The sequence below is a fragment of the Scyliorhinus canicula genome, chromosome 4 (genome assembly GCF_902713615.1).
Source record: "Scyliorhinus canicula chromosome 4, sScyCan1.1, whole genome shotgun sequence".
Lineage (NCBI taxonomy): Eukaryota > Metazoa > Chordata > Chondrichthyes > Carcharhiniformes > Scyliorhinidae > Scyliorhinus > Scyliorhinus canicula.
The window spans coordinates 200,293,502-200,317,514 of record NC_052149.1 but is presented as its reverse complement, the minus strand read 5'-3'; the positions used below and the strand labels follow the sequence as shown (position 1 = coordinate 200,317,514).

Sequence of the window (24,013 nt, the reverse complement as noted above, 5' to 3'; positions counted from 1 at the left end):
CTCTGGCTGAAGAAATTCCTCCTCATCTCTGTTTTAAAGGATCGTCTCTTTAGTCTGAGATGGTGTCCTATGGCTCTAGTTTTTCCCACAAGTGGAAACATCCTCTCCACGTCCACTCTATCCAGGCCTCGCAGTGTCTTGTAAGTTTCGATAAGATCCCCCCTCATCCTTCTAAACTCCAGCGAGTACAGACCCAGAGTCCTCAAACGTTCCTCATATGACAAGTTCTTCATTCCAGGGATCATTCCTGTGAACCTCCTCTGGACCCTTTCCAAGGCCAGCACATCCTTAGATATGGGACCCAAAACTGCTCACAATACTCCAAATGGTGTCTGACCAGAGCCTTATGCAACCTCAGAAGTACATCCCTGGTCTTGTATTCTAGCCCTCTTGACATGCATGCTAACATTGCACTTGCCTTCTTAACTGCTGACTGAATCTGCACATTAACCTTAAGAGAATCGTGAACAAGGACTCCCAAGTCCCTTTGTGCTTCTGCTTTCCAAAGCATTTCCCCATTTAGAAAATAGTCTATGCCTAGATTCCTCCTTCCAAAGTGCATAACCTCACACTTTTCCACATTGCATTTCATTCGCCACTTCATTGCCCACTCCTAGCTTGTCCAAGTCCTTCTGCAGCCCCATGCTTCATAAATACTACCTATCCCTCTACAGATCTTTGTATCATCTGCAAACTTAGCAACAGTGCCTTCAGTACCTTCTTCCAGATCATTAATGTATATCGTAAAAAGTTGTGGTCCCAGCACAGAATCCTGAGGCACACCATTAGTCCTGGCTGCCATTCTGAAAAATACCCCTTAATCCCCACTCTGCCTTCTGCCAGTCAGCCAATCCTCTATCCATGCCAGGATTTTACCCTGAACACCATGAGCTCTTAAACTTATTTCACAGTCTCCTATGTCAAAGGCCTCCTGGAAATCTAAATACATCACGTCCACTGGTTCTCCGTTGTCTAACTTGCTTGTTACCTCCTCAAAGAACTCTAACAGATTTGTCAGACAGGACTTCCCTTTGACAAAGCCGTGCTGACTCAGTCCTATTTTACCATGCACTTCCAACTTCGCGATCTCATCTTTAATAACAGGCTCTAAAATCTTACCATTGACCGAATTACCAATGACCAATTTCCGATGTCTTGCATGCTGCTTTCTTCTGTCCTCTGGTCTGTCGTTGAATCTTCTCTCTTACCTCTGTGCCGAATCTTCTCCGGGGAGGGTCCTGGGTGGTCGATCTTTATCCCGCTCTTTGCGCCTTTCCAGAATATTCCCTGGCCCTCAGCCAATGAGCGCTCAGGGCAGGGGTCACAACACTCGATGGAGCTTCTGATTGCAACTCTGCAGGACACCAGAAAGCCACCCTCAGGGGTCCACCTTTCAGGTGTGTTGTTCACACGTAACCATACTCCATATATAGTAATGGTTGGAAAACTGGGTGCCAGAAAGTCTAGCTTCATCTGGGCAATCCACAACAATCTATCCATTTGAATGGGACTAAATTATCACTTGATGTCTTGATGACAGTGCAGGTCCAGACTTCAGTGGATTTAAACTTGACTGTTCAAATTCCCATCAGGCCTGCCTGTTGGGGTAACCTAAAATGTCAAATTCTTAATTTAAAGTGGCCATTTTATATCAGTCCTAAAATTAAGGTCGATGTCCATTTTACCATAGCTGGCTTAGGAAATGGAAGCATGCTCTTGAGATTTATCTGACTTATTTACTAAGGCAGTGATGCACAAGTGTACAACTGATCTGAGAGCTTGGAGTAGTGTCCAAAAAAATCTTCCAATATCCAGCACTAATATCATCATCTAGATACGTATAAATGTACAAAAATGCAAGTCTGAGAGATGATGTTGCACTGACTTGGAATTTGTGCATTACCTCTGCAAGCTTCTGAAACTATTGTACTGATATTTAGTTCCTGAAGAATTCATGTATAATCCTGTGACTCGATCGTACGGTGAACCACATAAGCGACCTGAAGTTCAAAGTGCTACTATAGAGTTTATTGCTCCTTCAGAGTACATGGTGAGTCTCTCTTTTTAATTTTTAAACTGATATGTTTCTCCATCCTCTTTGCGCAACTTTTGAAGTGATGTTGAACTTTGTCCGATTTTGTTACCAAACCTTGTTTATAACTAAGTACTGTTTAATTCCATGAGATTATAAACTTGCTTTAACAATGTAACTGAATAATATCTTGCCATGGCACACTTTTCCCACCTATTTAGTGTCCTATATGTGCCTCAAGCTTGTGGATCAACCAGGGCTATTAGCAACTATTTGTTAAATGGTAATTTATTTGTTCAGTTGAGATACTGGAGTTAAATAAATATCAAGTTAATTTTATATCAAAATACATGATCTCCAGATGTCTCAAATTACTTTGAAATATTTGAGACTGTTAATGTAGCAGCTAATTTGCATACTTTAAGATCAGACTATCAGATCCCTGTCTATATTTAGTGGATGTTGGTTGAGGGGTAAATATTGGGCCAGGGCACTGGGAGAACCCCCCCTCTTCTTAAAATTTGCACCTTCAACAGTGCAGCACTCTGTTTGTTCTCCACTGCATATTGATTGCATTATATCCTTTGGTCTCTGGAATGCGACTAAACCACAATCTGCTGTCTCAATGATTGGTATGTTACCACTGAACCAATGGTGATATCCATAGATGCTTTAAAAAGTTCCAAATGTGTTCTGGGTCCCTGGTTACGCAAGAGATATTGCGTGCATTGAAAGAGTTCCCACGTCAGTTTCTCCACTCATACCTTCTTGATTAAAGTGCAAAAAACCTGTTGGTTCAATGCTACCCTTGCAACGAGCAGAGCTATTAGCTGATAACAGCTTGCATAGCCATGTACTCTGCTCCACTCATCAGAACATTTAATTTTAAGCAGGAGCATGTTAAATGCTGGTGTTCCATCTTTCTTTGTTTGCCTGGCTGTGGTAGAAGTGGCACACTGCAGTCACTTGGATGGCAGAACTATGGCCCTGATATTTAGCATTTTTTTCTGATAGCTAAAAGTTGCAATACCTAACAAAACCTATTACTTGCATTTGTGAACAAAATGTATGGAACTGGTTAAAATGTATTTATTGTGAGCATGATGACTTTATCCATGTATTAAATCTATACAAACGTACATATTCTCTTGCATTGTTCCATCTTTTTAATTCAGGGTTATTTCCCATTTCCATGTTATTAGCAGGCATGAAATTAGGAAGCCTGTTTGAGCAAACCACATGATAGCTGACAAACTCCTTTATGGGAATTCATCTTGAACGATCGTAGAGGTTAGGGGTTGAACATCTGTCTCTTGGCCAGGAGACCCAGTTTTGTAGCACAGCAGCTATCTGCCAATACTGAAAGATTATTTTAAGAAATTGTAGAAATTCTGGGAGTTATTTAAAAATATTTTTAGTGGCATTTTCCTGTTTTTACAGAGTAACAGCTCAATCTATGGTGCACCTGGTATTAACATATAGAGTCTCTTCTTGTTTTTTTTTAAATAATTTTTATTGAAATTTTTCGATACAAACATTTACCCCTACTACATTTTAAATTATAACACAACAAATCCCCCCTGGAAAATCCTCCCCACGCCCTCCCCCGCGCGCACCCCCCCCCACCCTCTCCCCCCCCCCCCCCCCCCCCCCCCCCCCCGCGCTACCAGTCTAGCAACCAAACCGTTTTTCCCTTTCTGCCGATGGCCTCGGGCAGTCATTGCCCGCGACCCCCCGCTGACGTGCTCCCTTCGTTGCTTTCCCCCCCCCCCCCCCCCCCCTCCCCCCCCCCCCCCCTTTCTCCCCGGGTTGCTGCTGTTTCGGCCTCCAGTTCCTATCTCTGATCCAGAAAGTCAAGGAAGGGCTGCCACCGCCGGAAGAACCCCTGTACCGACCCTCTCAGGGCGAATTTGATTCTTTCCAATTGGATGAAGCTTGCCATGTCGTTTAACCAGGTGTTAACACTTGGTGGCCTTGTGTCCCTCCACTGAATCAAGATCCTTCTCCGAGCTACCAAGGACGCAAAGGCCAATATTCCGGCCTCCCCTGCCTCCTGTACTCCTGGCTCCACCCCAACCCCAAAAATCGCTAGCCCCCACCCTGGTTTGACCCTGGTTCCCACCACTCTCGATACCGTCCCCGCCACCCCCTCCCAGAACTCTTCCAGTGCCGGGCACATCCAGAACATATGTACATGGTTCGCAGGGCTTCCCGAACACCTAACACACCTGTCCTCACCCCCGAAGAACCGACTCATCCTAGTCCCCGTCATATGGGCTCTGTGCAGCACCTTAAATTGGATGAGGCCCAACCTTGCGCACGACGACGACGAATTGACCCTCTCTAAGGCATCCGCCCATGTCCCATCTTCTATCTACTCTCCCAGCTCCGCTTCCCACTTGTCTTTCAGCTCCTCTATCGATACCTCCTCCACCTCCTGCATTATTTTGTAGATGTCCGAGACCTTCCCTTCTCCGACCCAGGTATACCTTGTGGGGGGGAGCGGCCATGGTGCCGTTACTAGCGCCCCCAGGCTTGTATTGCCGCAGGACGCCCTCTCCATACGTTTCCAAGCTGCCCCCTCCCCCTCCATCACCCACTTGCGCACCATCGACGCGTTCGCCGCCCAGTAGTATCCGGAAAGATTGGGTAGCGCTAATCCTCCACTGTCCCTACTCCGTTCCAAGAAAATCCTTCTCACTCTAGGGGTGCCATGTGCCCACACATAGAACATAGAACAGTACAGCACAGAACAGGCCCTTCGGCCCTCAATGTTGTGCCGAGCCATGATCACCCTACTCAAACCCACGTATCCACCCTATACCCGTAACCCAACAACCCCCCCCCCTAACATTACTTTTATTAGGACACTACGGGCAATTTAGCATGGCCAATCCGCCTAACCCGCACATCTTTGGACTGTGGGAGGAAACCGGAGCACCCGGAGGAAACCCACGCACACAGGGGGAGGACGTGCAGACTCCACACAGACAGTGACCCAGCCAGGAATCGAACCTGGGACCCTGGAGCTGTGAAGCATTTATGCTAACCACCATGCTACCCTGCTGCCCCAATAGCCCATAATGCTGCTAGTTACCTTCTTGAAGAAGGCCCTGGGGAGAAAGATGGGCAAGCACTGGAACAGAAACAAGAACCTCGGGAGGACCGTCATTTTGACTGACTGCACCCTCCCTGCTAGCGACAGCGGTACCATGTCCCACCTCTTGAACTCCTCCTCCATCTGCTCCACCAGCCTTGAAAAATTCAGCTTGTGGAGGGTCCCCCAGTTCCTTGCCACCTGCACCCCCAAGTACCTGAAGCTCTTTACTGCTCTCTTAAAGGGGAGCCGCCCAATTCCCTCCCCCTGATCTCCTGGGTGTATCACAAAGACCTCACTTTTACCCACATTTAATTTATATCCCGAAAAGTCCCCAAACTCCGCTAGTATTTCCATTACCTCCGGCATTCCCCCTTCCGGGTCCGCCACATATAACAACAAATCATCCGCATAGAGTGATACCCGATGTTCCTCCCCTCCCCTTGTCAGTCCTCTCCACCCCCCTGAACCCCTCAGTGCCATCGCCAACGGTTCGATCGCTAATGCAAATAGTAAGGGGGATAGGGGGCATCCCTGCCTGGTACCTCGATGGAGCCCAAAATACTCTGACCTCCTCCCGTTTGTAACCACACTCGCCATCGGGGCCGAATACAGCAGCTTCACCCACTTGATAAATCCCTCCCCAAACCCAAACCGTTCCAGCGTCTCCCACAGGTATTCCCACTCCACCCTATCAAATGCCTTCTCCGCATCCAGTGCTACCACTATCTCAGCCTCCCCCTCCACTGCTGGCATCATAATCACATTCAACAGTCTCCGGACATTTGTGTTAAGTTGTCGTCCCTTTACGAACCCCGTCTGGTCCTCATGGATTACCCCTGGCACACAATCCTCTATTCTGGTTGCCAGGACCTTTGCCAACAGTTTGGCATCTACATTCAAGAGGGAGATAGGCCTGTAGGACCCGCACTGTACAGGGTCTTTGTCCCGCTTCAGGATCAAGGAGATCAGGGCCTGTGACATTGTCGGGGGCAGAACCCCCCCCCCCTCTCGCGCCTCATTGAAGGCTCGCACCAGCACTGGACCCACCAAGTCCACATACTTCTTATAAAATTCCACCGGGAACCCATCCGGCCCCGGCGCCTTCCCCGCCTGCATCTGGCCTATCCCTTTAACTAGCTCCTGCAGCTCTATCGGCGCCCCCAGCCCCTCCACCCGTTCCTCCTGGACCTTTGGGAACCTCAATCTATCGAGGAAGTTCTCCATTCCCCCCCTCCTCCTGGACGGCTCAGACCGGTACAATTCCCTGTAGAAATCCCTGAAGACCCCGTTCACCTCTTGCCCCTTCTGCACTACGTTCCCTCCCTTCTCTCTCACTCCCCCAATCTCTCTGGATGCATCTCGCTTGCGCAGCTGGTGTGCTAGCATCCTGCTCGCCTTTTCCCCGTACTCATAGACCGCGCCCTGTGCCCTTCTCCATTGCGTCTCCGCCTTCCTAGTGGTCAGTAGGTCAAACTGGGCCTGTAAACTGCGCCGCTCCCTCAACAGCCCCTCCTCTGGTGTCTCCGCATATCTCCTGTCCACTTCTATAAGTTCCCCCACCAGTCTCTCCCTCTCCTGCCTCTCCTTCCTTTCTCTGTGTGCCCTTATGGAGATCAGCTCTCCTCTGATCACTGCCTTCAGGGCCTCCCAGACTACCCCCACCTTCACCTCGCCCGTGTCGTTCGTGCCCAGATATCTCTCAATGCCCTTCCGGACCCTTCCGCACACCTCATCGTCCGCCAGCAGCCCCACATCCAGGCGCCACAACGGGCGCTGGTCCCGTGCTTCCCCCAGTTCTACCTCTACCCAGTGTGGCGCATGGTCCGAAATCGCAATGGCCGAGTACTCCGTGTCCTGCACTCTCGAAATCAGCCCCCTGCTCAGTACAAAAAAGTCTATTCTGGAGTACACCCTGTGGACGTGGGAGAAAAAAGAATACTCCCTCGCCCTTGGCCTGCCAAATCTCCAAGGGTCTACCCCCCCCATCTGCTCCATGAACCCCCTTAGCACCTCCGCCGCTGCCGGCCTCCTATTTGTCCTGGAACTCGATCTGTCCAGCCCAGGGTCGAGCACTGTATTGAAGTCCCCCCCCATGATCAGGCCCCCTGCCTCCAGACCCGGAATGAGGCCCAACAGGCGCCTCATAAAACCCGCGTCATCCCAATTCGGGGCATACACATTCACCAGCACCACATTCTCTCCCTGCAGCCTACCCTTCACCATCACGTACCTACCCTCCTTATCTGCTACCACCTGCGCCGCCACGAACGACACCCTCTTTCCCACCAAAATCGCCACCCCCCGGTTCTTTGCGTCCAAGCCTGAGTGGAACACCTGTCCCACCCACCCCCTTCTCAGGCGTACCTGGTCTACTACTACTCAAGTGAGTCTCCTGCAACATTGCCACATCCGCCTGCAGTCCCTTTAGGTGTGAAAAAACCCTTGATCTCTTGACCGGCCCATTCAGCCCCCTCACGTTCCAAGTAATCAACCGGGTCGCGGAGCGACCCGTCCCTTTCCCCTGTCTATTAGCCATGTCCTGTCCCCTGTTCGCCCCGGGTCGACCCTCCCCTTCTGACCCGTTCCCCATGGCGATGGCCCCCCCCCCCCTCTCCTCCCGTTCTTCCCTTCCCGTCCTCGGCCTTTCCAGCAGCAACCCGGTATCCCCCCCCCACCCCCCCCCCCCCCCCCCCCCCCCCCCCCCCCTGGCTAGGACCCCTCCTAGCCGCGGTGTATCCACCATCGTACTCCCGAGAGTCAGCTGGTTTTCGCTGACCCGGCTGCCCCTGCCACACTCCGACTCCTCCCGATGTGGGGGGGGAGGGGCCTCCCCCCCCCCCCCCCCCCTTGCCATCCCTCTCTGACCCCGCTTCAGCGCGGGAAAAGCCGCCATTGCTGGCCACACCCCACTCTTCTCTCCTCCCCCTTCCTCCGTCCCGCGCGCGGGAAACAGGGGAAAGCCCGCGCTTTCGCCCGGCCACACCCTACCCCGCCATCTTCAATTCCACCCCCGTCCCCATCCAAGCCCATAAAAAAGCCCCCTTAAAACGAGAGGAAGAAAAAAGAGAAAAAGAAAACACGCATAACCAACTTGCACCCCCCCCGTCCCGCCTCCCCAACTTAACAATATAACAATATAAATAACAAATCTCAAATAAATACATAAATACATAACTATGCCTGCATAACTAAATAACTACCCAATAATAACGTATTTAACCATCACCCTCCATCGAACAGAACAGTAACCATAACCCTTAAAGAACAGATCAAAAAACAGTAAAAAAGCCCCCCCTACAACAACAATAATTAAGGGAAGTTGGCAACGGGAAGAGACACACAAAAAGGAACAAAGAAGCCCCCCATAACACAAGTTTCAAAGAAACCAAACGATCCATCAACTTTAACCAAGTTCCGACCTGGCCTAAGAAAGACATGGGCCACTTGATCAGTCAAGGGTACTCGGGCGGCCTCGACCGCCGGCGTTCCCAAGTTCTAGTTCAGGTCCAGCTTTTCCTCCCGAACAAAAGTCCATGCCTCCTCTGGGGTCTCAAAGTAATGGTGCTGGTCCTTGTAGGTGACCCACAAGCGCGCTGGCTGCAGCATTCCGAACTTGATCCTCTTTGCGTGCAGCACCGCCTTCGTCCGGTTAAACCGGGCCCGCCGCTTTGCCACCTCCGCACTCCAGTCCTGATATATCCGCACCGTCGAATTCTCCCATTTGCTGCTTTTCTCCCTCTTGGCCCACCTCAGCACATTCTCCCGATCACAGAAACGCTGGAATCGCACCAGCACCGCCCTCGGGGGCTCGTTCGCCCTAGGCCGCCTAGCCATGACCCGATATGCTTCTTCCAGCTCCAGGGGCGATGGACCGGCCCCCTCTCCCATCAGGGAGCTCAGCATCTCCGCTACATATTTCGGGAGATCAGGCCCCTCCAGGCCTTCTGCTAGGCCCAGGATCCTCAAGTTCTTCCGCCTCATTCGAGTGTCCAGCTCCTCAAAGCGGCTCTGCCATTTCAGGTGGAGTGCCTCGTGCACCTCCACCTTTCCCACGAGGACCGTGGCCTCCTCCTCCCTTGCAGTCATCTCCTGCTGCAGCTCTCTTATCGACGCCTCTTGGGTCGCCTGGGCCCCCATCAGCCTTGTGGTCGTCGCGTTCATAGACTCTAAGAGTTCCACTTTCAGCTCCGTAAAACACCGGAGGAGAGCGGCCTGCTGCTCCTCCGCCCATTTTCTCCAATCTTCTAGTGCACCACCGGCCACCATTTTGGTCCTCTTCCCCCGCTTTTTTCGGGGAGCTGCTGCCGCTTTTTTTGTCGCCCCACTCCGAGTACCGACCATAAAGTTGGTCTCACTCTCCTCAGGGAGCCTTCCCCCACCGGGATTCGTCTTTACAGTACCGTCGGGGCCCTCCAATCGGCCCTTAAACACCTTTGTCGCAGGAGCTGCCAAATGTGCGACTTAGCTGGTCATAGCCGCAACCGGAAGTCCAGTCTCTTCTTGTTTAGAGTTTGTTATATGTGTTTCCCCACCCCCACACCCATTGGTGGTCTAGTTTTTCCCCCTAGTACTGACCTCTGCCCTGGGTGTCATATGCTGTGCTCCATTCCTTTCTGTTGTGGTTTTTAGCTGTTGTCCTTGTGGAGTCGAGGGGGAGGGGAGGGGGGGTGGGGGGGGCGCGTGCGTTCCCTGGACCCTCCTCTCATCCCTTTTCCCTTTGTTTTGTTCTGTAACTCCTTTTCGTTCCCTCCTCACCCTTCCCTCTCTGCTCCTATCCATTGTGTGTTTTCCTTCCCCACCCCCCACTCCTCCTAGTCTTTATTGGCCTCAAACAGATTTTGGAACAGGCTGATGAATGACCCCCAAGCTTTGTGGAAACCGTCGGGTGGTGTATTTAATCTTCTCCAGGTGGAGAAATTCTGACAGGTCTACCAGCCAGTCTGCTGATTGCCAGCCGAGCAGGATTCTCCGCCGTGCAATTAAGGAATCAAAAGCCAGGGCGTCAGCCCTTTTTCCCCATATGTAGTTCTGGCTGGTTCAATACCCCGAAAGACTGCCACTCCTGTGCATGGCTCCACCCTCACCCCCACAACATAAGAACATGAGAACTAGGAGCAGGAGTAGGCCATCTGGCCCCTCGAGCCTGCTCCGCCATTCAATGAGATCATGGCTGATCTTTTGTGGACTCAGCTCCACTTTCCGGCCCGAACACCATAACCCTTAATCCCTTTATTCTTCAAAAAACTAACTATCTCTCTACCTTAAAAACATTTAATGAAGGAGCCTCAACTGCTTCACTGGGCAAGGAATTCCATAGATTCACAACCCTTTGGGTGAAGAAGTTCCTCCTAAACTCAGTCCTAAATCTACTTCCCCTTATTTTGAGGCTATGTCCCCTAGTTCTGCTTTCACCCGCCAATGGAAACAATCTGCCCGCATCTATCCTATCTATTCCCTTCATAATTTTAATTGTTTCTATAAGATCTCCCCTCATCCTTCTAAATTCCAACGAGTACAGTCCCAGTCTACTCAACCTCTCATAATCCAACCCCTTCAGCTCTGGGATTAATCTAGTGAATCTCTTCTGCACACCCTCCAGTGCCAGTATGTCCTTTCTCAAGTAAGGAGACCAAAACTGAACACAATACTCCAGGCGTGGCCTCACTAGCGCTGAGCACTGTGAAAAATCGCTTGGAAGGTTCTCCACTGTTCCTCAACTGTACCACTATAAAGTCTTTGCTCCCAGTCTACCTTAGCTAGTTCTTCTCTCATCCCATTGTAATCTCCTTTGTTTAAACACAAAACACTAGTATTTGATTTTACTTTCTCACCCCCCATCTGTACTTTAAATTCCACCATATTGTGATCGCTCCTTCCGAGACGATCCCTAACTATGAGATCATGAATCAATCCTGTCTCATTACACAGGACAAGATCTAGGACTGCTTGTTCCCTCGTAGGTTCCATTACATACTGTTCTAGGAAACTATCGCGGAAACTGCCTTGACCGACCTGGTTAAACCAATCGACATGTAGATTAAAATCCCCCATGATAACTGCTGTACCATTTCTACATGCATCGGTTATTTCTTTGTTTATTGCCTGCCCCACCATAACGTTACTATTTGGTGGCCGATAGACTCCTATCAGTGACTTTTTCGCCTTACTATTCCTGATTTCCACCCAAATGGACTCAACCTTATCCTCCATAGCACCGATGTCATCCCTTACTATTGCCCGGATGTCATCCTTAAATAACAGAGCAACACCACCTCCCTTACCATCCACTCTGTCCTTCCGAATAGTTTGATACCCTCGGATATTTAACTCCCAGTCGTGACCACCCTTTAACCATGTTTCAGTAATGGCCACTAAATCATAGTCATTCACGATGATTTGTGCCATCAACTCATTTACTTTATTCCGAATACTACGAGCATTCAGGTAAAGTACACTTATGTTTTGGTTTTTTTTACCTCTGTTTTGAATCTTAACATCTCCAGTTTTATTCCTTTTAGTATTACTGGGCCTATTCACTGAGCTCTCCTCAGTCACTGTACCTTGTACTGTCGCCCTTTTTGATTTTTGACTGTGTCTTCTCTGTCTTGCACTTTCCCCCTTACTTCCTTTTTGCTTCTGTCCCTGTTTTACTACCTTCCAACTTCCTGCATCGGTTCCCATCCCCTTGCCACATTAGTTTAAACCCTCCCCAACAGCTGTAGCAAACACTCCTCCCCCCCCCCCCCGCCCCCTAGGACATCGGTTCCAGTCCTGCCCAGGTGCAGACCGTCCGGTTTGTACTGGTCCCACCTCCCCCAGAACCGGTCCCTTGGACATTGCCACGAAGAAGGCTGTCCAGAACCCGACAAGTCTGGGACAGGCCCAGAACACGTGCACGCGCTTGACTGGGCCTCCCTGGCACAGTTGCATTTATCCTTCACCTCTAGGAAGAACATGTTTATTCGGGTTCTAGTTAGGTGGGCTCTGTGCATCACTTTAAACTGCATGAGTCAGTTTAAGTTAGTGCAGGAAGAAGTGAAGTTTGGAAAAAAAAAAAAATTTTTTATTTTAGAGTACCCAATTATTTTTTTTCCAATAAGGGACAATTTAGTGTGGCCAATCCACCTAACCTGCACATCTTTGGGTTGTGGGGTTGAAACCCATGCCGACACGGGGGGACTATGCAAACACCACATGGACAGTTACGCAGGGCCGGGATTCGAACCCTGGTCCTCAGCGCCGTTGTCCCAGTGCTAACCACTGTGCCACATGCCGCCCAGGAAGAGGTGAAGTTGGCCCTACTCTGCTTTGGTCCTGAGTACCCAGCCCACTTCTGTCCCCAGTTCGTCCTCCTATTTTCATCTGTGGTATTCTTGCCCTATCCAGTAACCTTCCATAGATGTTGGGCAGGACGTTGGGGGCGCTGCCGTTGTGAGGGTCCGGAGAGTCGTTCCCTTGCAGGAGGACTCCTCCAGCCTCACCCGTTCAGTGTTCGGTTCTCATATCCATCCCCTCACTCTCACGGCAGTGGCTGCCCAGTGATAGTATTGTAGGTTCAGTAGGGCCAAACCACCACCACCACCCCCCCCCCCATATACACACACACGAATGCCATGATCATTTTGTCAATCTTGCGGAAAAAGGCCTTGGGGATCAAGATCATTCTGGATCTAAACAGGAAGACGAACCTCGGCAGTACATTCATTTTGGTCGTCTGCACCCTCCCCATCAGGGAGAGCGGGAGTGCATCCCATCTCTGTCCTTTTTAAGTTCCTCTGCCAGACTGGTCAGATTCCACTTGTGGATCCCTGTCCAGTCCCGGGCTATCTGGATCCCCAGGTAGCGGAATTTGTTTTGGGCTAGTTTGAATGATAGTCCCTCCAGCTCTTCCCTTCCCCGTTCGGGTTCACCAGGAATGCCTCGCTCTAGCCCAGGTTGGGTTTGTAGCCCGACAAGGTTCCAAACTCTTCCAGGAGCTTCATGATTGCTTTCAGGCCGTTCTGTAGGTCCGAGACGTAGAGGAGCAGGTCATCCGCATTCAGCAGCCGCCTGATGTTCGTAGTTAGCTGCCTATTTTTAACAAAGCCCATCTAGTCCTCTGCGACCACCTCCGGTACGCAGTTCACCAGTTTCTTGGGAAGGACTTGCTTGAGTATCTTCGCGTGTATGTTGAGCAACAAAATGGGTTTGTGTGATCCACATTCCATCGGGTCTTTTGTCTTTTTTGGATATCAGCAATATGTGTTAGTGTTGGAGGCAGAGTGCCCCTAGAGTCTGTGAACATGTCCCATAGGTGTGGGGCCACGGCCGGTGCAACACTTTTAGCGGTCCGCCGGGAACCCGTCAAGTCTGGCTCCTTCCTTGACTGCATGGAGCTGATGCTCTCCATGATCTCTCCCTGTCCTATTGGTGCTCCCAGCTCCCCCTGCCTATCGTCTCCTACGACTGGCATGTCCAGTCCATTGAGGAAGTATTTCATCCCCATGCCCCCATTGGGGGGGGGGGGGGGGGGGGGTTGGGTTTGGAGGTGTACAGTCCCCAGCAGAAGATCTCAAATGCTCGGTTGATCTCTTTTTGTTCGGTTACCAGTCTTCCTCTGCTATTCTTCACCAGGGCTATCTCTCGTGTCTGCCTGCTTTCTCAGCTGGTGAGTCAGTAGGCGTCTAGTCTTTTCTCCATGTTCATAGAAGGTCCCCCGTGGCTGGCAGAGTTGGTGCATTGCTTTCCTGGTGTATAGCAGGTTAAAGTCCATTTGTAGCTTTTTCCTCTCCACCAGAAGCTCTACGGTCGTGTCCTCTGAGTACTTTCTGTCGACCTCCAGAATGGAGTCGATCAGTTGTTGCCTGGCCGACCTCTCTTCCCTGTCTCTATGTGCCTTGTAAGCTGTAATCCCGCAATCACAACATGGAAGACTTCCCCATTCTGGGTATTCGTAATGTACTCGCCTGTGGCCTGTCATGTTTTCTGGCAAAAGACCTTATAATAATAATCTTTATTGTCACAAGTAGGCTTACATTAACACTGCAGTGAAGTTACTGTGAAAAGCCCCGAGTCGCCACATTCCGGCGCTTGTTCGGTACACAGGAATTCAGAACGTCCAAGATACCTAACAGCACATTTTTCGGGACTTGTGGGAGGAAATCGGAGCATCCAGAGGAAACCCACACAGACACAGGGGGAACGTGCAGACTCCACACAGACAGTGACCCAAGCCAGGAATCTAACCTGGGACCCTGTGCTACCGTGCCACCCATATCGGCCAAGAGGTCCATGTCCAACCTCCACGTGGGGCATTGGGCACTGAAAAGAACGAGAATTCCTTGTCACCGGGGTGTAGGAACCGCCATGCATCCACCACCCTCATCTGTTCCATGAATGCTCCCAGTTCCCTAGCCATGCCTGTCCTTTTCCTCGATCTGGGGCTTGATCGGTTTGCCAGTGGGTCCTGTAGACATTCGAAGCTGCCGCTCCCCCCCCCCCCCCCCCCCAATGATAATTTCCGCCATGGATTTTTTTATGAAGTCTGTGTCATCCCAGTTGGGCACGTGCACATTTACAAGAACTAATAATGCCCTGTCTGGGACACCGCTGACCGTGACGTACCACGTCCCTGGGTCCATAATCATCCATGTCACTGTAAACGCCTTCCTTTTAAAAATCAGTATAGCTATTCCCCTAGCCCTTGTAACATGAGTGATCCATCTGTCCCATCCAACCCTTTCTTACACGCAGTTGGTCTTTCTCCCTCAGTTGTGTCCCCTGCTGGGAAGACTGCCAGCATTCAAACTTCTTAAATGGATCCTGTCACTGCACTGTTAGTCCCCTGATATTCCAGGTGATAATTCTGGTGGTGGGGGTTTTGTCCCCCTGACCTTCCTGCGGAATCAACCATACTTACCTCGTGGAGCACTCCAGCGTTTCCCTTTGTTAGGGGGCAGTCCAAAATGGCTGTGGTCACTGTTCTCGCTGAAAAACTACCCTTTCTTCGCATTGTGGTCCCCCCCACCCCATGTCGCCCTTTCCCCGTCTCCCCCACTGCGTTCCCCCTCCGTCCCTGTACCCCCTCCCCACGACCGGGCGCTCCCTCCCTGCCTGGAGATGCACCGCGACCCCCCCCCCCCCCCTTGCTGTCCATCTTCCCATGCTAGCGACCCCCTGCTAGAGTGGTGGACCCCTCCCAGGGCTGGTCTAGCCCCTAACTTCCGCAAGCTGACTGTCTGCTTTCTCTGCCTGTACTCTACCTGCATTCCCTCATCCTCATTCTTTCCTGGGGCACTGTCTTTTTGATCAGAGCGAGGCAGCACATCCTGCGCAGACATATTAACTGTCCAATGAATCTCAATTTCTTTAGCGATCCTCCTCTGATGCTTTCATCTTTGCCTCATCTGCCCATTGTTCAGGCCTTTGGTCCATACGAATATGTTTGCCTTCGCCGTGGTGTTGAAATAGTGTTCTTTGTTCTGGCATGTGACCCAAGCTGTTCACACCATGTTCTTGTACAGGGCCAATTTCGCCTGATTAAACTCAGCCCTGCATTTTGCCAGATCTGCCCCAGTGTCTTGGTAAATTTGGATTTTGCGCCCTTCCCAAGTACTCACTTAGTCTGACTTGCCCACCTCAGGATCCTCTCACGATCCTGGTATCGGTGCAGCTTTGCAATGACCGCCCTCAGCTGCTCCCCTGCCTTGGGTTTCAGTCTGAGCGACCTGTGTGCTCTGTCGATTGTGAAAGCTGCCTCTCCCTACTAGGTTACCCAGCATTTGGGTGACGTAGTCCGTTGTATATCTGCCCTCGATACCTTCTGGGAGGCCCACAATCCGAATGTTTTGTTGTTAGGACCTGTCTTCTTGGTCCTCTACTTTCCCCTTTAAGTTCCCTTGGGCCACCACCAACCTTTTGTGTGCTTCCAGGGCAACGGTCCTGTCGCTCTGGACGTCGAGGCTTTCTCCAGGTTGTGGATTGTCCTCTTGTGTAGCACAGTCGTACAATGGTTAGCACTGTTGCACCAGGGTCCCAGGTTTGATTCCCGGCTTGGGTCACTGTCTGTATGGAGTCTGCACGTTCTCCCCGTGTCTGCGTGGGTTTCCTCCGGGTGCTCCAGTTTCCTCCCACAAGTTCCAAAAGCCATGCTGTTAGGTATTTTGGACATTCTGAATTCTCCGAACAGGAGTCGGAATGTGGCGACTAGGGGATTTTCACAGTAACTTCATTGCAGTGTTGATGTAAGCCTACTTGTGACAATAAAGATTATTATATTCTACCTTCTTTCCCAACCCGTCGATTGTCTTTTGTATGGTGACCATCGCCTCCGTCACCTCCAGCTGGATTTTGATCCTGATTGCCTTTCATGGCAGTCAGCTCCTTCATGAGGAAGGTCTTCCATCTGTCTCCAGGTGGTGGGGGGAGGTTGATGCATGGGTCATGGGTCTCCCTCTCTCTTGGGTGGCCAGGGCCCCCTTGCCTCGTGGGTCTGCCTGCTGCTCGTGGCCCTTTCCGCCACTTCTGCCGTCCCTTCGACCCCCCGAGCTCCTGTTTGCTGGCATTTTGGTGTTGATCCTTTCTCCTCATCGTTGTGGTTAATTTGCCTTCGAATTCTCGGGCAAAATTTGCCTAAAATTAACTATTTTTTTCTGGTCTTGAGGCGAGTCATCTGATGTGCGTCCACTCAGCACATTACCGTCACCGGAAGTTGAGAAATTCTGATTTTAGTGGGGAGGAGAGATGCAATAAATGATACTAAATGAAACAGCATTAGACTTTAGATATCTCAAAAAAACCAAAATTGTGTTTTGGAAAATTTGAGAACTTAATAGACTGGGCATATATCTAGAAACAAACCTCCTTTCTATTTACATATTTTACCAATCCGGTTTACAGGTATGGCTACTTGTTTTATAGCACGATTACAGTTTTTCTAACTTTTTCATTGCAGACATCATACATACTTCATCAATATTTGTTTTTTTTTCAGCTGCGGCCACCACAACCTGCAGTTTACCTTTACATCTTGGATGTGTCGCATAACGCAGTAGAGTCTGGATACGTGAACACTGTCTGCCAATCATTGTTGGATAATCTGGATGTGTAAGATTTTTTTCCTATATTCTGACAGGTTTTTAATGGAAAGCTTTTATATTTATTTGACTGCTTTGAATTCTTGGAATTTCAAAGTGGATTTGCTTGATTTATAGCCATGTGGTTTATTTTAAAAAGGTACATATTGATCATTTAGGGAGTAGAGAAACACAAAATGGAATTTATTATAATAATCTTATCCAGTTGTAGTAGACTTCCACAGTGCAGAAACTGGGAACTTTAAGACACTTTAATTCTACTATATAGTATCGCAAATAAGTAGTCCCACTTTCAAGTGTCCGAGATTTGCTGAAGGGTGCAACAGGCTTAGTTTGATTCCAGAAAATGTTAACATGCTGCTGAGGCGTGACCAGTCTCACACCAGCTGTAAAATACTACTTTTCAGTTTTGAAGATTACTTGATTCTTTTATTGTCCCTTTAAAATAAATTACAGAAGCAAGCTTCACTTTTTTGAATTCTCAATGTTTTCCAGTTTATCGTTTTTTTAAAAAGTTATGGGTGCCTTACAGACATGTTCTTTTTTAAAATGAGTTTTCATTCCCAATCTTTCTTCACAACTAGTGTGTCTGGGTGTAGTCAATTCGCCACATGAAAGAGTTTGAATATGGGACTTTGATCTATAAGATTCCTGACTGCATTACTATTTGCAGCCTCATTGTTCCATTCCCCCCCCTTTCTGTTTTCTACTGTAGGTGTTGACTCTTTGTGGCCTGTTTTAACAAATTTGATCCATGTGCACTTGTGTAAAAAAAAAGAGGAGCCAATTATATATGATATGCAATCGTTAACATATATATACACCTGTTAAATATCACCAGGGAAGCTGGAGAAGTGTTTTCTAACCTAACTTCCCTCACTCATGCATTCTCTCTTCTCCCTCAACGCATGTTTATTTAAGGAGACCTCTGTTTGTTTTAATCATGGAGGAAAGCCTAGATGTTTGCCATGAGGCTACCCAACTTTGTCTTTTATTTGAACAAAGATCCAAATATATACTGAGTTTCTGGAAAACATTCACGTTCCTGTACTCGGCTAGCTAATTTTATGCAAATTGTTGCTTGAGATAAACGCTTGCAATATTTTTTAACTGCCATACCTCTGGGTACACCCTTCTTTGGCATCTCCCAACCAACCAAGATAGACTTGGATCTCTTTACGCATTCCCTGCTGAATGGAACCGTTGTCAGCTTGTTTGTTTTTGGTATCCCTTCTGAATTTTCTTTTCACTCCTGAGTGATCCTGTAATGTGTTGAAATAAGCCAAGTGGTTAGTAAACATGTCACAGTTACATGATGAATTAAGTATGAGCAGTAGCGACTCATACGCACTAGACTGTTAGCGCTTGAATGATTATTGCTTAGAACTGAAAAGAAAATGTGGGAAATATGCTTTCATTAAGGATGAAGAGATTGTGGGCATCCTGTTAAATATTTGAAAGAATTGATCAGATACCAATTTTCCCCTTTTCCCAACTTGATTGGAATAGCAACTTGGGTTAGAAGCAACAGTTTCTGCTGTTATAAAGTACAGATGTTTTCCATTATCTGGGCCTCCAATATAAACAAACATATGAACAAACATATTCACAAAGTAACATTCCTGCAGATTAAACGAATTACTGGTTATGAATACTCCTTTTTACTTTTTGGAGTACCCAATTTTTTTCCAATTAAGGGGAAATTTAGTGTGGCAAATCCACCTAACCTGCACATCTTTGGGTTGTGGGGGTGAAACGCACGCAGATACGGAGAGAATGTGCAAATTCCACATGGACAATGACCCAAAGCTGGGATCAAACCTGAGTCATCAATGGTGTAGGCAGCAGTGTTAACCACTGCATCACCGTGCCGCCTACTCCCGTTCGCTTTAATGGCATATGATTATATTTCTCTTTGTGGTTACTGGACGGGAATGTGGAGCGTTTGATTCACAGATTACACAAAAATTGGTGGTGTGGTAAATAGTGAGGAGTAAAGCCTTGGATCACAGGCTGGTCTAAGTAGATGGGCAGAACAGTAGCGAATGGAATTTTGGAGGTGATGCATTTTGGGAGGACTAACCAGGCAACGGAATGCACAATGAACAGTAGTACGCTTGGAAGTACAGAGGATTAGAGAGACCTTGTGGGTGCATGTCCAAAGACTATTGAAGGCAGCAGCACTGGTAGATAAGGTGGTTGAGAAGGCATATGGGATATCTGCCTTTATTACTGAGGCTTGGATATAAGAGCGGGGAGCTTATGATGGAGCTGTATAAAATGCTTGTGAGGCCACATCTACAATATTGTGTGCGGTTCTGGTCACTACACTTTGGAAGGATGTGATTGCGCTGGAGAGGGTACAAAGGAGATCCACCAGGATGTTGCCTGGACTGGAGCATTTCAGCTAAGAGATGCTCGTTAGGCTTGAGTTGGTCTCGGCACAGAAGACTAAAGGCGGACCTGATTGAGCATGAATGTTATATTACTGTATCGTAGAATCCCTACTGTGCAGGAGGAGGCCATTTGGCCCATTGAGTCTGCATCGACCCTCTGAAAGACCATCCTACCTTGGCCCACACCCCAAAAACCCACCTAACATTTGGATACTAGGGGGCAATTGAACATGGCCAATCCACCTAACCTGCATCTTTGGATTGTGGGAAGAAACAGAAGCACCTGGAGGAAACCCATGCAGACACAGGGAGAAAGTGCAAACTCCATACAGACCGTCATCCAAGGCCGGAATTGAACCCGGGTCCTGGAGCTGTGAAGCAGCAGTGCTAACCAATGTTCTGCTTGAGGTGTTCAAAATTGTGAAGGGCATAGATAGGAAGGTACGTTCCCCCTTAGTAGAGGCGTCAGTGAATCTAGATAGCTGTAATTTAAGATTGATGGTTACTATTTGGTTTCGGATGCAAGATACCCACGGCAGGCTGCAACCTGCCACACAATCTAGTGCCTTCAAGTAAAGACTGACAGTTGAGCTGTAGCATGATGGATTTGAACTTGCACATGCCTTAGAATTAAAATTCTAGCATTTGATATGTCTCTGAGAGCAGGCCTTGCTCGACAAAGATCACCAGTTAGGTTGCTATAAACTGACTGTCGGTTCAAGCAGTGTAGGTGGTGTTTTACTTTCGTGATGGGCCCATAATTGAGTATTATGTTTGACATCTTGCTCTTTATTTGATCAGTTATTCTTTGTTTTGTTTGTCGATTCACACCTCATCAGTCATTGATGTTACCAACATAAAATTATTTTTTTGCCATGGAACATTTAAACAAGTACAGGATATGTTAACAGAGACACTGCGCAGAATAGTGCATTATCATATTTCATCCATATGCTCGATAATTTCAGCAAATTAGACTGTGTAGAAATGAAGCTGCTAGCTGCTTCAACGGAATTGATAAGTGATTGTGCGCCATAGTTCTGTTCTTTTGGGGGAAATGTTCCTATGCGTGTTTCTTTTCCCTACTCTAAAGTTCTGCATTTATGATTGCCTGTGGTCCCCAGTGGTTAAGAAACAGTAACTCCTGGGATTGGTTAAAGCTGTGCATTAATTAAGTTCCAGTTCAACATCTGGTGGAGTTGTATGTCTGAAAAAATGAGAAATTGAAAGGTTGGTACTTAACAAATTTAGAAATAAGCAAAATGGGGCTTATGGAACAATCAACGTAGATGACACCCAAACCAAAAAGAGCAGGGTTTAGCATGTAAATAAAATATTCATAAGTCTACTTTTCTGTTTGTCATACAATTAGATGGATATTTTTCCAACTATAGAACATGAGGATGGATTTATAAAAACAGCAGTGTTTAAACTGATATTTAAAATGGATAAGCTTCTTGATCAGAAGTTTGCAGTTCAGAAGGATCGGATCCAGAATGATTCAGCTTCCTTTTGAAATTTTCAGGTTACCTGGCGATTCGCGTACAAGGATAGGTTTTATTACATTTGACAGCACCATTCATTTCTACAGTCTTCAGGAAGGCCTATCTCAGCCTCAGATGATGGTGGTCTCAGACATAGAAGGTATGTTTTACAGCAGGTAATTTTTCACTGCACAGTGTATGAAGATCTTAGAACAATATGAATATTTGATGTGTAATAACGTGGAAGTAAATATTTTAAAAATCATATGATCCCTGATCCCTTGACAATTGCATTAGCTGAAATGTAAATGATAATTTTACAACTGCAACGCCCTTCAAAGCATGCAAGAGAAATTTGAATGCAATTTGTAAGTTAAACTGCCTGAAATTGCATCTTGGATGAGCCACACTATACTTTGGAAAATTGAAACCATTGTACATTGTCCCATAAACTCCATATCCTTCTCACTTGCCCCTCTCCCTATTCCAAGCCACATTCTCTGATTGAACCAGATTGTTTGCAACCTCTGTCTGTTTGTTGATGAGCTGAACTTCTGACCCTTTGTCCTCCATCACAAAGGCTACCACGTTTCACACCTCCAATAATATGCAAAAGTTCATGAACTACGATGTTACCAAAATTGAGACTATTTGATCAGCTACCTTTGCCCCTTCTCTCCATTCCCCTAACAAACTGGGTCAAGCTTCCTGTAAAGCTTCCCTCCATGCTCTAGCCATGAATTCACATTGTTTTCTAATGTATCTTCTGCTTTCTCGTATCCCCTTTCTAAGCTCCATTTGTGCTCAAACCATGGTATGCTCCTTCGATCCTATTCCAAGCAACTGCTGACCTTTCAATTTTCCTTCCTGGATTCCATGTTGGCTGATCTTGTTTTTTTTTTATAAATTTAGATTAGCCAATTATTTTTTCCAATTAAGGGGCAATTTAGCGTGGCCAATCCACCTACTCTGCACATTTTTGGGTTGTGGGGGCGAAACCCACGCAGACACGGGGAGAATGTGCAAACTCCACACGGACAGTGACTCAGAGCCGGGATCGAACCTGGGACCTCAGCGCCGTGAGGCGGTTGTGCTAACCACTAGGCCACCACGCTGCCCTTGGCTGATCTTGTTAATGGTTCTCTCCCCTTCAAGTCTATCACCATCACCCATCTCTTCAAACAACCAACTTTGACAACTCCAGTCCTTGCAAACTACTATTCATTTCCAACTTCCCTTTCTTCTCCAAAGTCATTGAATGTGTTGTGCTTAATCTATGACAATCTTTCCTGGAACTCCACATTTGAATCCCTCCAATCAGGTTTCTATTCCTGTCTGAATACCAAAATTGTTCTTTATGACACAAACCAAGATCCTATGTGACAATGATAAAGGTAAATTACTGTCCCCATATTTCTTGACTGTTCTGATACCGTTGACATGGTTGACTGTTCCACTATCTCTCCAGCCAGCTGGGTGGGACTGCACTTGTCTGGTTCAATTTTTTTCTAATTGTAGTCTGTATCACCTGAAATGGCTTTCTGCCCCTGCACCATTATCTTTGGTGCCCCCATGATCTATCCTTAGCCCCTTCTAATTTCCTACCTACATTTTGTCCCTCAGAGATATTTCCAAAAAAGGTGTTGGTTTGGCAAGTAGACGCTGGTGGCACCCAACGTTTTTACCACCACTCTGGCTCCCTTAACAAATTGTCTGAGATCTGGTACTGGATGAGGAGAAATTTCCTCCAATCAAATATTGGGATGAAATTTCCTCCAATCAAATATTGGGATGTCCAAAACCATTGTATTTGGGCCCCACTGCTACTTCATTTTATGGCTCTAGATTTCATTCCCCTACCTGGCAACTCTCTGAAGCTGAATTACATTGTTAATAAGCTTGGTATCATATTTGATACTGAGATTTTCTGACCACATATCCAAGTCATCGTTGAGAATGCCTTTTTTCCACTTTTGTAGCATTGCTCAACCTCATCTGGTTTAGTTCATTTTGAGTTGAAACCTTCATCCATGCTGTTTTCACTTCTGGACTTGATTATTCCAGCGTATTCCGATCCAGCCTCCGGCCTTCTAGCTTTTGTAAAATTGAGTTTGTCCAAAACTCTGCCCACATCCTTGGGTTCATCAAGTTCTGTTTTCTCCATTGCCCCATACCACTTGCCCACACTGTACCCACTCACCTACATTGATTTTCTGGTTAAATAATTTTTAAAAACCTCTTGCCCTTCTGTTCTATTACCTTGTCCCTACCTGGCCTCTCACGTCCCATCCCTACAACCTCCCCTCGCACCAAAGCCCTCCGTTATCAGCAATCCCTCAATTTATGGTCTCGTGCCCCATTTTATTTAACTACTATTGATGGCTGTGCCTTCAGCTGTCAAGCTCTGCAGTTCCTTTGCGCACTCTACCTCTCTTTCCTCTTACAACGTGCCTTAAAACCTAACACTTTTTAACCAGGTTTTTGGTCATTTGCCCTAAAATCTGCTTATATGGTTCAGTGTCAAATCTTGCTTTGTAGTGCTTCTTGGAAGCATCTTGGAGTGTTTTATTACTTTAAAGGCATTTCAGAAATACATGGTGTTGTAGATTTTCCTCTAACCCTCGCTCTCTTTAGACTTAATTATTTCAATACTCATCTGGATGGCTGTCCAGCCTCCATCCTCTAAATTTCAGCTCATCCCAAACCTTGTTGTCTTTCTCCTATCCTGCACCAATTCCCACCAGTCCATCAGCTGTGCCCTTACTAGATTATATTGACTTAAAGCCTTCCAACACCTAAATTAAAAATCTTGGAACTAAATGTTAACATAGACTTATCTTCACTGTCTTGTAACAGTCAGCCCTTCGATATCGTTATCTCCAAACGTTCTAGTTCTTTGAATCCAATCTCTTGTGTTTCTCCCTCCT

General features: G+C 47.7%; 1 protein-coding gene across 2 annotated transcripts in view; it reads left to right on the top strand.

Moving 5' to 3' along the window:
• The window catches only part of sec24a (SEC24 homolog A, COPII coat complex component), a 93,003-nt gene that overhangs the window by 28,630 nt on the left and 40,360 nt on the right, over positions 1 to 24,013 (top strand). For both annotated transcript variants that reach the window (XM_038795864.1, XM_038795865.1), the window contains exons 9-11: positions 1,941 to 2,050; positions 17,104 to 17,216; positions 21,128 to 21,246. In XM_038795864.1, the coding sequence (XP_038651792.1) occupies positions 1,941 to 2,050; positions 17,104 to 17,216; positions 21,128 to 21,246 (342 nt within the window). The remainder of the gene's footprint in view (positions 1 to 1,940; positions 2,051 to 17,103; positions 17,217 to 21,127; positions 21,247 to 24,013) is intronic.